At 54.1% G+C, this 12,566-nt stretch overlaps 8 protein-coding genes across 8 annotated transcripts; 3 read left to right on the plus strand and 5 right to left on the minus strand.

The window, feature by feature from the left end:
* Positions 1–117: 117 nt before the first annotated feature.
* On the minus strand, positions 118–2,189 carry BO82DRAFT_376767 (uncharacterized protein; the record flags this gene model as incomplete). The annotated part of the gene is made up of 3 exons (XM_025637542.1): positions 118–154; positions 468–1,144; positions 2,187–2,189. 3 exons carry the CDS (start codon positions 2,187–2,189, stop codon positions 118–120), a joined length of 717 nt encoding a protein of 238 aa, XP_025489256.1.
* Positions 2,190–2,525: 336 nt separating this feature from the next.
* Positions 2,526–4,567, minus strand: BO82DRAFT_367186 (uncharacterized protein; the record flags this gene model as incomplete). The annotated part of the gene is made up of 7 exons (XM_025637071.1): positions 2,526–2,667; positions 2,982–3,207; positions 3,237–3,266; positions 3,351–3,465; positions 3,659–4,169; positions 4,245–4,471; positions 4,541–4,567. The coding sequence occupies 7 exons, from the start codon at positions 4,565–4,567 to the stop codon at positions 2,526–2,528; spliced, it is 1,278 nt and encodes a 425-aa protein (XP_025489257.1).
* A 551-nt stretch (positions 4,568–5,118) lies between these two features.
* Positions 5,119–5,898, plus strand: BO82DRAFT_394214 (uncharacterized protein; the record flags this gene model as incomplete). The annotated part of the gene is made up of 5 exons (XM_025638725.1): positions 5,119–5,127; positions 5,225–5,399; positions 5,449–5,532; positions 5,582–5,722; positions 5,783–5,898. The coding sequence occupies 5 exons, from the start codon at positions 5,119–5,121 to the stop codon at positions 5,896–5,898; spliced, it is 525 nt and encodes a 174-aa protein (XP_025489258.1).
* Positions 5,899–5,948: 50 nt separating this feature from the next.
* BO82DRAFT_341385 (bZIP transcription factor) lies at positions 5,949–6,897 on the minus strand (the record flags this gene model as incomplete). The annotated part of the gene is made up of 2 exons (XM_025633546.1): positions 6,718–6,897; positions 5,949–6,650 (listed from the first exon to the last, which is right to left on the minus strand). The coding sequence occupies exons 1-2, from the start codon at positions 6,727–6,729 to the stop codon at positions 5,949–5,951; spliced, it is 714 nt and encodes a 237-aa protein (XP_025489259.1). The 5' UTR covers positions 6,730–6,897.
* A 437-nt stretch (positions 6,898–7,334) lies between these two features.
* Positions 7,335–8,262, plus strand: BO82DRAFT_289854 (arsenate resistance ArsH; the record flags this gene model as incomplete). Its single annotated transcript, XM_025631666.1, has 2 exons — positions 7,335–7,790; positions 7,861–8,262. 2 exons carry the CDS (start codon positions 7,335–7,337, stop codon positions 8,260–8,262), a joined length of 858 nt encoding a protein of 285 aa, XP_025489260.1.
* Positions 8,263–8,392: 130 nt separating this feature from the next.
* Positions 8,393–9,019, minus strand: BO82DRAFT_341390 (putative arsenate reductase (Arc2); the record flags this gene model as incomplete). Its single annotated transcript, XM_025633547.1, has 3 exons — positions 8,799–9,019; positions 8,630–8,744; positions 8,393–8,571 (listed from the first exon to the last, which is right to left on the minus strand). The coding sequence occupies exons 1-3, from the start codon at positions 8,952–8,954 to the stop codon at positions 8,393–8,395; spliced, it is 450 nt and encodes a 149-aa protein (XP_025489261.1). The 5' UTR covers positions 8,955–9,019.
* A 534-nt stretch (positions 9,020–9,553) lies between these two features.
* BO82DRAFT_385465 (arsenic resistance protein) lies at positions 9,554–10,928 on the plus strand (the record flags this gene model as incomplete). The annotated part of the gene is made up of 5 exons (XM_025638182.1): positions 9,554–9,574; positions 9,608–9,818; positions 9,889–10,031; positions 10,101–10,187; positions 10,278–10,928. The coding sequence occupies 5 exons, from the start codon at positions 9,554–9,556 to the stop codon at positions 10,926–10,928; spliced, it is 1,113 nt and encodes a 370-aa protein (XP_025489262.1).
* Positions 10,929–11,286: 358 nt separating this feature from the next.
* BO82DRAFT_420837 (RTA1 domain-containing protein) lies at positions 11,287–12,248 on the minus strand (the record flags this gene model as incomplete). Its single annotated transcript, XM_025640143.1, has 2 exons — positions 12,031–12,248; positions 11,287–11,963 (listed from the first exon to the last, which is right to left on the minus strand). The coding sequence occupies exons 1-2, from the start codon at positions 12,209–12,211 to the stop codon at positions 11,287–11,289; spliced, it is 858 nt and encodes a 285-aa protein (XP_025489263.1). The 5' UTR covers positions 12,212–12,248.
* Positions 12,249–12,566: the final 318 nt, after the last annotated feature.

The following is a 12,566-nucleotide window of genomic DNA, read 5'->3' on the forward strand; positions in this document are numbered from 1 at the left end:
TCTGACTTGACAAACACATCAAAGGACAAAACAAGCAAAGAAAAGAAATAAAAACAAAAAGAAAAGTCTAGCTTCGCTAGGTAATGACCTCTATCAAACTGTCCTGCGCACCAGTTTTCAGGAAAATAATACTGTCCCGTAACCACCCAATAATCTAGAAGTCCACCAGATATGTCGTAAATAATATACACAGAAAATAAATCCAACTCCCCCTCTATACCGCAAAAGAGACCTAGCAAGCTGAGCCCAAACTATTCCTTGACCTAACCGGACTGCGCCCCTGCAACCCAGACCCCTCGGACTCGACCTGCCTCACAACAGTCGTCATCGTCCCCGTGGTCCCGGTCTCCGCGCCAGCGACACACTCATCCCAGCCCTGCGGCGTGGTGACAAACGCACTGGTGGCACTGGTATTCGACAACGGATCGGCATCATTCAAACTCGGGCCCTTAGCGATCTGCACCAACCGCCCCAGAATCGCATACTCTAGCTTCAGCTTGATACTATATGCGACGGGCTTAAACATGACCTGCAGGGCATAATACCCGGCATACTCGATCGCGACAACCGCGAGATCCAGCACGAGAATCACGACATTGATGACCAGCAACTGCGCCAGGATGAGCCGCCGCGGCCGCTCCGGCCGCAGCCGCAGCATCTTGATCGTCTCGTAGACGTAGATTCCTGAGAGGAGGGCCTCCTGCACGCAGAAGGCGACCAGCTGGATGCGCTCCATGGTATCGTAGCCGGACTTCCAGCGCGGCGAGCCGCCCAGCGCCCCGTAGAGTGTCACGGTGGTCGGGATGTGGAAGAGGATCGCGTCGACGATGATGGCCCCCAATATCCATTTCAGGAGCTTCGGGCGGTGTAGCACCAGGTGCAGGCGCGACCAGAGGACTAGCGAGTGGCCCGTCACCATGCAGTACCAGGTGAGCACGATCAGGGTCACCGAGATGTAGCGCGAGACGTCTGGCGCGAAGAGAAACAAAGTGTAGCCCAGCACGTGCGGGATCAGGCTGAAGCTGGTGATGAATAGACTCCAGAAGTAGCAGCCCCGGTAGGAATGGAAGGTGGTCAGGCATAGGATCACCAGCTCGATCGCGTTGTACCAGGTGATCGCCGAGAAGGCGCTGATCACGTATTTCTGGACCGTGTCGCCCGGCGTCACGGCGCTGAAGCTGCCTTCATTGTGGGTGGCGCGCTCGAAGGCGGACATTGCATTTCATTGTATGTGTGTCTGGGTGGTTCAGGTCGTGGGAAGGGCGATGCGCATGGTGGTGGAATGCAGGTGCCCGGCTAGAGTGATTGATGGTGGTGGTGAAGACAGCTCTGACGAAAATAGGGTTATGGGTCTCTCTTGTCTATACCACGCCGCTCAAGCGACCACTCCATGTTCCTGAACACGAAGCCGGCCCAAAAAAACGGAGTTCTGCAGGGATTGAAGAAGGATTTCGAAGAGATGGGAGGAAATGAAATGCACTGGTGTTGAGGGAAGATTAGGGGCCTTTCCCCCAAGAAACCTTTTTTTTTTTTCGCCTCCTCAACGTGGAGGAGGAGAGCAAGGAACTTTGATGGTGATATTCTGACGTCGTCGACCTGGGCGAGACTCTCGCGGTCGAATCCATGGTTTGACCCGCTCGTCCTGTTGCCCGCAATGGGGAATTCGACGGCCGCTGCGACCGGAGCCGATGCCTCTGGTTGGTCTATTCTGGACTTTTGCCAAGCGGACAATTCCGATAGTCTACGAGGGTCAGTTTCGCGACCGTCAAAAGATTGACCTCCCAAAGCGACATCGGATGCCAAAGGATTTGGCACACTACGCGCGCTAGCCCTAATCCATCCCCCTCTTCCCCCGCGTTCGTCCCGACTGAGACATCGTGGCTCCAGGGGCGACTGCAGGCACCGCGAACAAAGTTTCTCCTCACGATCGCTCGATCGAGCATTGATCGGCCTCATGCGGGGGAAGCTGCTCGTCTGAAGCATGCCACTAGCGACCGCCGGGTAATGCATGTCGATCGCACGCAACATTCTCCCTTGCTGATCAAGTCATGAGGTAATGCACCACGGTCGATTCTTGGCTTGATTTTGTGCTCATTTACAAGTCTTCGACTTGCAAAAATCGTTCATCTTGCCAGCCGACGTGAGGAATTGGCGAAAACCCGCCTTTGCTTCCAAGAACTTCCGACCATGGCATGGTCGGGAACACGACCTCAAGTCCCCGCGGCCGATGCATGCACTGCCTCAGCTTGTGGTTTGTCAACCCGAGGCTACGGAATCACCCCATGGATAATGGCATCTGTGTCTCTGGCTCCGCCAAGGTGAGCGATCTCAGTTGTGATTCGCTGGAAGAGCTCTCCCCATCGGCGGTTTCCGGCGCGTGACAGCAAGCTTTGAGCAGATGTGGGCGAATATGCAGGGTCTGCAGAGTTGAGCTGGCCGGTCGGCCGGTACTCGAACATCACTTAGGGTGTTTGTAGCCGGCCCGGTGTACATTGCGAACGAAGTCATTTACTGCACACCGGTCCTCAGTCGTGCTGCGGCTGGGTACTGCGGTCTGGAAGCACTGTGGCGATTGCTCGTAAACTGTCAGATGGATCTTTGGCAGACTGGACGAGCACGATGCCGTCCAAGTGCTCTCCGACCACGCCAGAGTGGTCGCCGGTCAGACTATTGGGAAGCACGACATTTGGGTCCGAAAAATATTCTATCATGTCGTCCTTGATATCCTTAGATAGAAATAGTCAAACACAGGCATTGTTAGTCCTCGTCAATCGTCCCACTATTCTCAACATATTATAGTCTTAACTTGTCCCGCTGCGTGGCTAGATGTCTTGGCCGATCTCGGCCCCTCATCTCGATCTTTTGGCGAAATTCACATATGGAGTCAAAGGATTGTCGAGCAGTAATCACCGAGCCTAGTGAGCCATACTTGGCTAGCACTCTCCTGGCCTGGATCCTGAGCACTCGGTCATATACCATACCAGCATGTGCCTTCCTCGTGACCAATCAGGTGGATATCCAGAGGATAATCTATTTGTGCGATGCACTTAGTATCCACAATGAGAGCAGCATCTCCACCGTTATCGAGTTTAAGGCCTTGGATAGGTCGTCTAAGCTTCGGAACTAATACTGGTAACGCGTGCCACTCGACACAACTCGCGTTTCGTGGAGGGGAAGGAGGAAGTAAAGTAAGATGGGCGGCAGAACCTGTCGAATACACAGCGAGGATCTCTTACAATCCAAATAGATGGGCATTTTCACATGGACTAGCAAGTTCGGGGTTTATAAAGAAATAATCCAACACTTACGACCGTTGTTCCGTGCAGGCCGGTCGATCAAAATTCACAGACCAAGGTTTATACCATCATCTCGTGACTTCCATAATGTCGCACGGTTGAACCAGACACGATCAAAGAACGTGCCTTGATTACCATTACATGATTGTCTGCACTCTTCTGACAGGAACTAGCAATCATATGTTTTCGAGTCACTTGCCAGCGCCGTGCTCTCGATCTCCGGGTTCAGCGCCGCGAGATGGAGAATCGGTACTATGAGCTTCTTATAGCTATCAAGCTGCGCGAGCAGAGCATTCCGATCAACGTACGCTCCTGACCAAGAACTTCCTCACCCAGGGGTTATCCACGGGTCACCCAATTACCTCCGCAAGAACAGCAAACAAGACCTGATTATTAACTCGGCAGCCCTCCCATTGGAACCGCGCGCTTCGATATTCGGCCCGCAGACGCAGATCCAGCTCGGAGATACTGAGATATTTCGTGTTGCAACTCATGACCAGCTCGAGGGCCACTGTGCACACGGTCGTGTTTTTCTCATTGTCCTTTGGGGACACTGTTTGCAATGCCATTCCGGGGATGCGCTGCTCAGGGAGGAGCCTAGATCCAGGAGCCGGGGCGACTTCTGGGGGTAATGGGAGATAGCCTGTATCTAACAGCGAGATACCATCGACTTGCTCGGTGAACGCAGAGGATGATAGATAGGAGAAGCGAACTGGGGCTGTATCATCCGGGCTCGTGGTCTCGGTTGGTCTTACGCACTTCCCACACGCATTAGATATGATCTCTGACGGAGATGGTGGGCAAGGAGGTAATGTGTGGGCGTGTGTGTCGGAGGCGGTGCGCGCGTTCAGAGTGTCGTTCTTCATACCAGGACTGGATAAGTCCAGAGAAGAAACCCGATCATTAAATACCAGCTTCAAGCTGCTCTGGGTGTCGTCCTCCATTTACCCCCGGAGTTTGGGTACCATGTCGTCAACGTCCAAAGAATCATCGAGGAAGGCCTGGAGCCGTTCGCTCTCCTGGAGCAGCTTAATCGTCAGAGACTGCAGTCTCCGGATCTCCCGCGACGTGACATCCTCCAAAGATGCCAGCCTTCGCTTGAAATCCGTCACATAGTCGCGTTTACGCTGTCGGCAGCGACGCTGGTTGTTGCGGACGCGGGTCAAATCTTCGTCCTGCCTGACCGGTTAGACCCTACCTTACTAATACGAAATAGCCATGACAAGAACATGGGACTTTCATACCTTGGTCCTTCGTTTGATGCGTGGCATGGTCGGTGGTTGGTAGTGTCGATCAAGTCACTCCACGTTCGTTTATTGTGAAGCATCAGACAGATGACGATCTTCTGGGTACGATGAAAGGAGAAAGAGTGGAATAGCTATATATTTTAATTATCGGTCAGATAGCAAGTGGCGTGGCTTGCTTAATCTTGGTGAATAAAGCTCCTTAGCTTGCGGGGACGGGGGGAAATCAATCCACTTCCACTCCATTAAAAGTGGTGACATTGCCAACACGAGTACTGCCGGCCAGCGCGGCAAAGAAGAAGACATCGCCAGGGCATTCGGCTACAGCGCGGAAGACCTCAGTATCCTGCCGAAGAAAGCTAATTTAGGCCTCAGCTGCGGAAATCCCGTGGGGTTCGCTACTGTAAAAGAGGCATGACCTCCCTTCCTGGCTCTGATGCCTCAACAGCAAAAAGCTAGATTTTTGACAAACACTATAATAGGGTGAGACAGTCCTGGACCTTGGCAGCGGTAGCGGCATTGATGTCCTCCTGGCCGCTCGGAAGGTTGGCCCCAGGGGGCAGGCCATCGGGGTGGACATGACAAAAGTGAGTATACCCCCGAGCGCCTCCTTCCCACAAAGACAAAGCTAATGGAATTCGAGCAAAGAGTATGATCGAGCTCGCCGAAAAAAACATCCAAAAGGCAGGACTGTCCAATGCCAGGATCATCGACGCAAAGATCATCTTCATTTCGCTGCCCGATGCCAGCGTGGACTGCATCATCAGCAACTGCGTGATCAACCTGGTCCCGGCGGTCGACAAACCCCGCTGTGTTCAGGGAGATCGCTCGACTCCTGAAGCCCGGGGGCAGAGTGGCAGTCAGCGACATCTTGGCTAGAAAGCCTGTCTCGGATCACATCACCAAAGACATGGCGCTGTACGTGGGCTGTGTGGCTGGTACGAGTCTGGTTGAGAAGTACGAGGAATACCTTGGGCAGGCCGGCTTTGAAGGTAGGTATCCCATCGATACGGAAAGCCTCATGTACTAATTTTGGAGGAGGTGTATTGATTGTGGACACAAAGTCGGATCTCAATGTCTATCAGGAGTCTTCGAATTTGCCCCAGGGCTCATGTTGCGCCGGTGGATGCGGGACCGAGACCGCCAGTGCCATAACCGACTTGAATTTCAATGAGTGGGTTGGTCAGTCTGCCCTTCCTTCAATCCTTGCTATGATCGATACAATACTGACTATGTGTCCAGGCTCATTCCAGATCTACGCCATCAAGGCCAAGGGCTGCTCAGCTGGCTCATATTCTTTTTCGGGGGAGGTAACTGCGGAAAAAATGCTGAACAGAACGGTTCCACGACGTGTATGACGCAAGAATAAGATTATCCAGCGTCAAGTTGAGATTCTGTCGATATGATTTCATACTTCATCTAGTAGTCGAAATATATCCATGTTCCGCACCATGCAGTTGGTGTCCGACTGGCACCCGAGTTCCGACCGTATGTCCTGCGCATCGTAGTAGCTGCGCATAGACTTGATGATCCCGGCAGCGGTTTCGCATGGAGTAGACTGTCCTACGCTCTGATACCTACTCGTCGGAGACCACTCAGAGCTATCGTAACGGGAATCATCAATAGTAGCAGGCAGCTCTCTGTCCAAAGGTTGATCATCGGACAAGGCCCTCTGCTGGTGGGCTGCTGGGCTCGACGGTGCTAAAGTGCTCGTGATTTTCCCCGACGAGCTTGTGTTATTCAGGCTTGATACACTTCGTGGTGATTCCCCGCCACTACCTAAAGTTGAAGGCAAGCATTTTCTCGCCGACGATCGCGCTTCGCTAAACGCTTCTGGGCGACATGTTGGAGGATTAAGATGAGTCGACTGGTCGGTCAAATACGCCTGGACCTGCTGGTCTGAAACCCCGTGGAGTCTCAGTAGCGATCGGAGATGAGCGTTTTCTATGGCCAGCTTACGCCCCGCAGCTTGCACTTCTTGTGTGGCTTGGACTCCGAGGAGCTCAAACCTGCGCAGACGTTGCTCAAGATCCTGGAGGTATTCTTTGCGGCGTGCGCGCGACCGCCGTTGATTGTCACGAATGCGCTGCGAGGATGACAATTGAGCTGCCTGCATTCAGTCAGTTCTATTGTAATATATAGATAGATAACACCCTGGTTCGCATGGAGATACTGACTGGGGCTGTCATTTCTTTGGTTTAACTGCAGGTGGGTCTTCCTGGTGTCGGGTAGCCCGATTGAAATATATTTATCGAGTATATGAATTTCGCTTCACAACATTTGTTTCACTAGCGGGAGCTAAGAAAGACAGCAATCACAAACGAGTAAAGGACCCTCGGGCAATCCAAAGAACTGAATTTACGCAGTACGCCTGGAGTGGTTTGAAATGAAAGGCGTGTCGACGACTTACTTCGCATACTAAATTCCTTGCTGGTCTGGCAAGTTGCGCATCAACAATGGTCCGTGGCTAATCTCATTGAAGACTGTTTCTCCGAAGCTAGTATGAGCTTGTTGTCCAATCAGCTTGCGCCAGTGACATACTCGCTGTCGACCCCGGCATTTGCCGATGGGTTTCAAATCTATGAGAAGGCATCAATTCACTACATGACTAAAGTGTTGAATCATCTTGATCGGGCCCCCTAAGAGTCGCTTCTTCTTCATTCTTCTGCCTCGACCCCAGGGAACAATAGAAAGAAAGTACCCAATGATCACCTATCGCAGGATTCCCTTGTTACACCGATTTAGCCGACTCACTCATTCAGCGGTGCTTTTTCCGCCCAAAAATCACAACACTATGGCCTCTTCTGCAGCTGTTCAGGCAAACCCTGCGGTCCCCTTCTTCGATAGGCAACAATCGCTAGCTATTCTGGAGACCGAGGACAATTCCGACATCCGCTGCAAATACCGTCCCTTCATTCTCGAGGATGACGCCGCGGAAGACTGGGTCAACAGGCTCGAGTTGACAACCGCCATGGACATGGCGGCGCAGGAGTTGGTAAAGTCTAACAACCGGCTAAAAGTCCTGGTCCTGTACGGCAGTCTCCGTCGGCGATCCTACTCCCGCCTCGTGGCGTTGGAAGCCAGTCGGATTCTTTTTCGTCTCGGGTGCGATGTCCGCGTGTTTGATCCCGAGGGTCTGCCGGTGAAGAATGATACCGAACACAACCACCCCAAGGTGCAGGAGCTGCGGGAGCTCAGCAAATGGAGTGATGGGCATGTTTGGGTGTCTCCTGAGCAACATGGGAACCTGGTGAGTATGCCTGTTTATCCATCTATCAAGTCTCGGTCATAGCAGTCACTAAGAGATAACCTGTGGCTAGACCGCCGTCTTCAAAAACCAGATCGACTGGATCCCACTCAGCAGCGGAAGCGTGCGCCCCACGCAGGGTCGCACGCTGGCGATCGCACAGGTATGTGGCGGATCGCAATCTTTCAACGCGGTCAACTCCCTGCGCATCCTCGGCCGGTGGATGCGCATGTTCACCATCCCGAACCAGTCCTCGATCCCCAAAGCCTATACCCATTTCCCGGACGAGGGGCGGCCGGGTGATCAACGGCTGCTGCCGAGCGGGAATCGCGACCGCCTGGTGGATTGCATGGAGGAGTTTGTGAAATATACCATCCTGATGCGGCCGCACCTGGAGTTGTTTGGGGACCGGTATAGTGAGCGGGAGGAGAAGCGGGTGAAGGAGGAGAGGGCCCGCGCGGAATCAGGAGTCTAGCCCCACGTGGTGCGCATTTGTACAGTACTTATAGACTTTCTTGACTATGTTCTTCTACTGCATGTACATAGACTACTTAGAATAGCATATATTCTCGCCCCAGCGGCTATCGCTGGCACATGTTGGATATTTATTTAGCCCAGACAGAAGCATCGTATTCGTCCATCAGATCTGTGTATTCTTCCCCGGCCGCAGCCCAGCCCTTAATTCCCCCTTCTAGAACGAGACTCCTCAGCCGGGTTTCTCCTTGCTGCTCTAAGTAGTCAGCGAACCAACTGGCGGTTCGCGTGCCCCGTCCTTTCGACGAGCCTTACTATTGAGTCAAATTCACGCTTCGCTGCGCACCATGGGGGTCGGAAGAACAGACCGCAATACCAAACAACCTCCTTGATGGGGCTCTGGTTGAGCAGGGTGTAGACTGTTGGGATCGTCGGGTAGAGACTCTGAGCTGGAAGGTTGATTGATCCTCGGATGGTCCCGCCCTGAAGATAAATGTCAGCGTCAGTCTCAGTCTTCATCCTCATGCTTTCCTGTACCTCAAAATCCGTTCGGCGTAGATCGACTAATACAAAATCGCGTCCGGCTTGCCTGCCTGCGCGGAACCATTGCAAGACTTCTTCGCGACAGATGCCGACGGCTGTGCTGCGCGGTGCGGGGTAGATTGCGTGCCAGGGGAGAACGGGGGCGCTCATCCTTGCTATATTGCTGTTTAGTCGAAGAGTATGCGATCGTAGAAAATGTTAGTAACCGAGGAAAAGTCAGGCAAGCTGGGGTCTCAGCAGCTGTGACGATGGGCGATAGCGGAGAAGCAAAATATGTCGATACCTTAAGGCATGCACATTCATGCCAGGTAGGGCCTACGGTAGCTCTACCTAGTAAGGTAGCTGCATCGCGATGCAGTATGTCACTGGTGGAGTGTCATTAGCTAGAGACAAGGTTGACAGCTGCACAGAGATCCTGGCTCAGGGCTTCAGGTGCGGGTTCAATCTTCCAACGGGTTCGGTGGGGCAAACCAGAATCCTCACAGTGCAGACGTTCGCTCAGCCAATCAGCGTGGGGCAGTGACATTCACCCAACATGATCGTGCAGGAGTAGACATTGCCGAGTATCAAGGAAGGTGTACACATCGACTTTAGTTCTAGCGCTTGTGTCTCTCCTTTATTGCCTTCTACAACCACTATATATTGCCGATAGCAGTCTGACACACACCTTTGACGCATAGACAGCCTCACAACCCGCATTCTTGCTCATACCGGCTCCCGACACTGGGGCTGTCCCCGCTACCACGACGATGGCCGAACACCAATTTGCAGTGCACGCTGACGAAGGCTCAAAATCTTTCCAGCCCAGGGACCTGGAGAAGCAAGCAGATGCAAGCACAGTGAGTGCACACCAGGTGAAAACGTCCGCGTTCAAGAGCCTCGGCCTGCTGGACCGTTTTCTCGCGGTGTGGATCTTCCTGGCCATGGCCATCGGCATCATCCTAGGGAACTTCGTCCCCAGCACTGGACCTGCACTGCAGAAAGGACAATTTGTGGGTGTCTCGGTCCCGATCGGTAAGCACTCTGTGTCATGAAGCGTCAAATTCTCTCGCGTCAAACGATGATCCTAATCCCAACTCGCTAGCTGTGGGCCTCCTGGTGATGATGTACCCGATTCTCTGCAAGGTGCGCTTCGAGAGCTTGCACCGGGTCTTCAAGACTCGCGAGATCTGGATCCAGATCGGGTTCAGTATCTTCGTCAACTGGATCATTGCTCCGTTCTTCATGGTACTGTAGCTCTTCACTTTCCAAATCCCCAGTTTCGGCATCGCATCGCTAACAAGGGTTGTGATGTAGTTGGCACTATCCTGGGCCTTTCTCCCCGACGAACCCGAACTCCGCCAGGGACTTATTCTAGTTGGGCTGGCCCGATGTATCGCCATGGTAACCCCCCCCCCCCCCCCCCTCCAGGAAAGATCCAACATAAACATATATTCCCCAATTTGCACCGTGCGAAACCCTAACAACCCCCAGGTCCTCATCTGGACAGGCCTCGCCGGCGGCGACAGCGAGTACTGCGCAATCCTGGTAGCCGTCAACTCCCTCCTGCAAATGGTTCTCTTCGCGCCGCTGGGTGTTTTCTTCATCCGGATCATCAGCGGCGACCATATCGCCTTCCAATACGCCACCGCCGCGCAATCCGTCGCTGTGTTCCTGGGGATTCCGCTAGGAGCCGCTGTGCTCACGCGGTTCGCGCTGCGCTGGGCCACCAGCCCGCGGTGGTACGACGAGGTCTTTCTGAAGTGGGCCAGCCCGTGGTCCCTCATCGGACTCCTGTTTACGATTCTCGTGCTCTTTGCCTCGCAAGGCCGGCACGTGGTGCATCAGATCGTGTCCGTGGTGCGGGTCGCGGCGCCGCTGATCGTCTACTTCGCCGTGATCTTCTTCTTGACGCTGCTCGTGGCCTACCGGATGGGGTTCGGGTACCGGCTGGCGGCGACGCAGAGCTTTACAGCTGCGAGCAACAACTTTGAGCTGGCGATCGCGGTGGCGGTTGCGACCTTTGGGGCGGATAGTAATCAGGCGCTGGCGGCGACGGTGGGGCCGCTCGTCGAGGTGCCGGTGTTGTTGGGGCTCGTGTATGCGGTCAAGTTGGTGGCGAGGAGGGTGGGCTGGAAGGATTAGTGGTGTTATCCGGTGTTTCACTCACTGAAGTGAGGGTGTGTTGCGGATCCCCGGTAGATATATGGCATAGTTCTTGGAACACGTTTGATATAAATATAATAATGTAGACGATATAGGTCCCTGTATGCCCTTTGCAATCCTCAGTCTCCTTTTTACACCGCCAATATCGAAAGCAAATACTCAAATCGCAATGTCGATTCCTGAAGACAGGGTTCTATCTATACGGGCAAACCACATACCTTCATCACAAGTGGGAAAAAAGAAAAAACAAATATAGACATACAAGTAAAGCATATTAGACCAGAGCCCGCCAGTCTAGACGAAACGAATCTCGCGCCCAAGCCCCCAGAAACAGCAATCAATCCAGCATAACCACCCCATCAAACAACCCATCGTGCCCCATCCTTCTGACCACGCGCAACATGCTGCCGGGATGCACCGCCGCAAACGCAAACACGGCAATAGCCAACAATGACGCATCGAAGACATACAAAAACGCCTCCTTCTTACTCAACACACTATCCGTCCCCGCCAAGAATTCCACGAGCCGATAGATACTGCGTACCGTGATCAGCGCCGTGACAGCATGCAGCGTCCACATCGTCCGGGGCCACGGCACCGCGGGATCGCGCGCCGCGCCCGACGGCGGCCGCGTGCTGAGCCGGCGATGCACCGACCCAGCCTCGATCATGAACCAGCCCAGGGCGACGAGCTGCACGCCCAAGCCCCCGATCACCACGCGCTGGCCGGTGCGTACCCCGTCCGCGTCACCGCTGGCCTGCATCGCCGACCCCATCATCTGGCACACGAAGCTGCCGATGTCAATCAGCACGTAGATCTTGGTCATCCACGTCGACCGGATGACCGTCGCCGACTGCGCGTTGAGCGCCCGCACCACCCGCCCCAGGGTCATGTACACGCTGGCGGAGAGCAGGGGCGCCGACCCCAGGATCAGCATCAGCTGCAGCAGGTAGGGGCTGCCGTTGCGGATGTTGTTGTGCGACCAGGCGCGGCCGTAGTAACCGAATGCTTCGCCTGGAGGTTTGGGTAGAGATTAGCTTCGCACTGCCAGAGCTGACTGTGTTGAAGGGGCTCAACGAACCAATACACCCCAGCAGGAACGGGATGAAGAACCACGCGCGGAGCCGGAAGATCTGGAAGAGGTGCACCGCGGCGCCCAGCGCAAAGATCACGACAAAGGCCCAGCCCGCTGCGGCGGACGGGTTGTAGGCGTAGAGGTCGAAGGAGGCTTCCCCTCGGGGCGCGAGAGGCGCGGGCGACATTGTTCGTGCGGCGGCGTGGACGTTGCGTGGAATCGGTATGAGCAGAATAGAGGACACATGCCAAGGGAAAAGGGATGTACTTCTATCCTACAGAAAGGGACTGGAAACCTATATAGCCTTTTTCTGACGGAGTCGACTGTCAATCGTCAGGGAATCGTTGAGGTACGAATACGGCCTTATCTCCTTATTAGGCAATATCTCGGGATGCCGCCGAAAGGGACCGACGCTATTTAAAGCCCTGAAAAGCTTTGCGCCCATGGTGCTGTCAAGGCACCAGTCACCGTTCATAACAAGATCTTCCAAATTCTCAGTCCTCGTCTAATCTCATTTGTTCGATCACTACGTTGCCTTTGAT

This window comes from Aspergillus uvarum, assembly GCF_003184745.1.
Source record: "Aspergillus uvarum CBS 121591 unplaced genomic scaffold BO82scaffold_50, whole genome shotgun sequence".
Taxonomy (NCBI): domain Eukaryota; kingdom Fungi; phylum Ascomycota; class Eurotiomycetes; order Eurotiales; family Aspergillaceae; genus Aspergillus; species Aspergillus uvarum.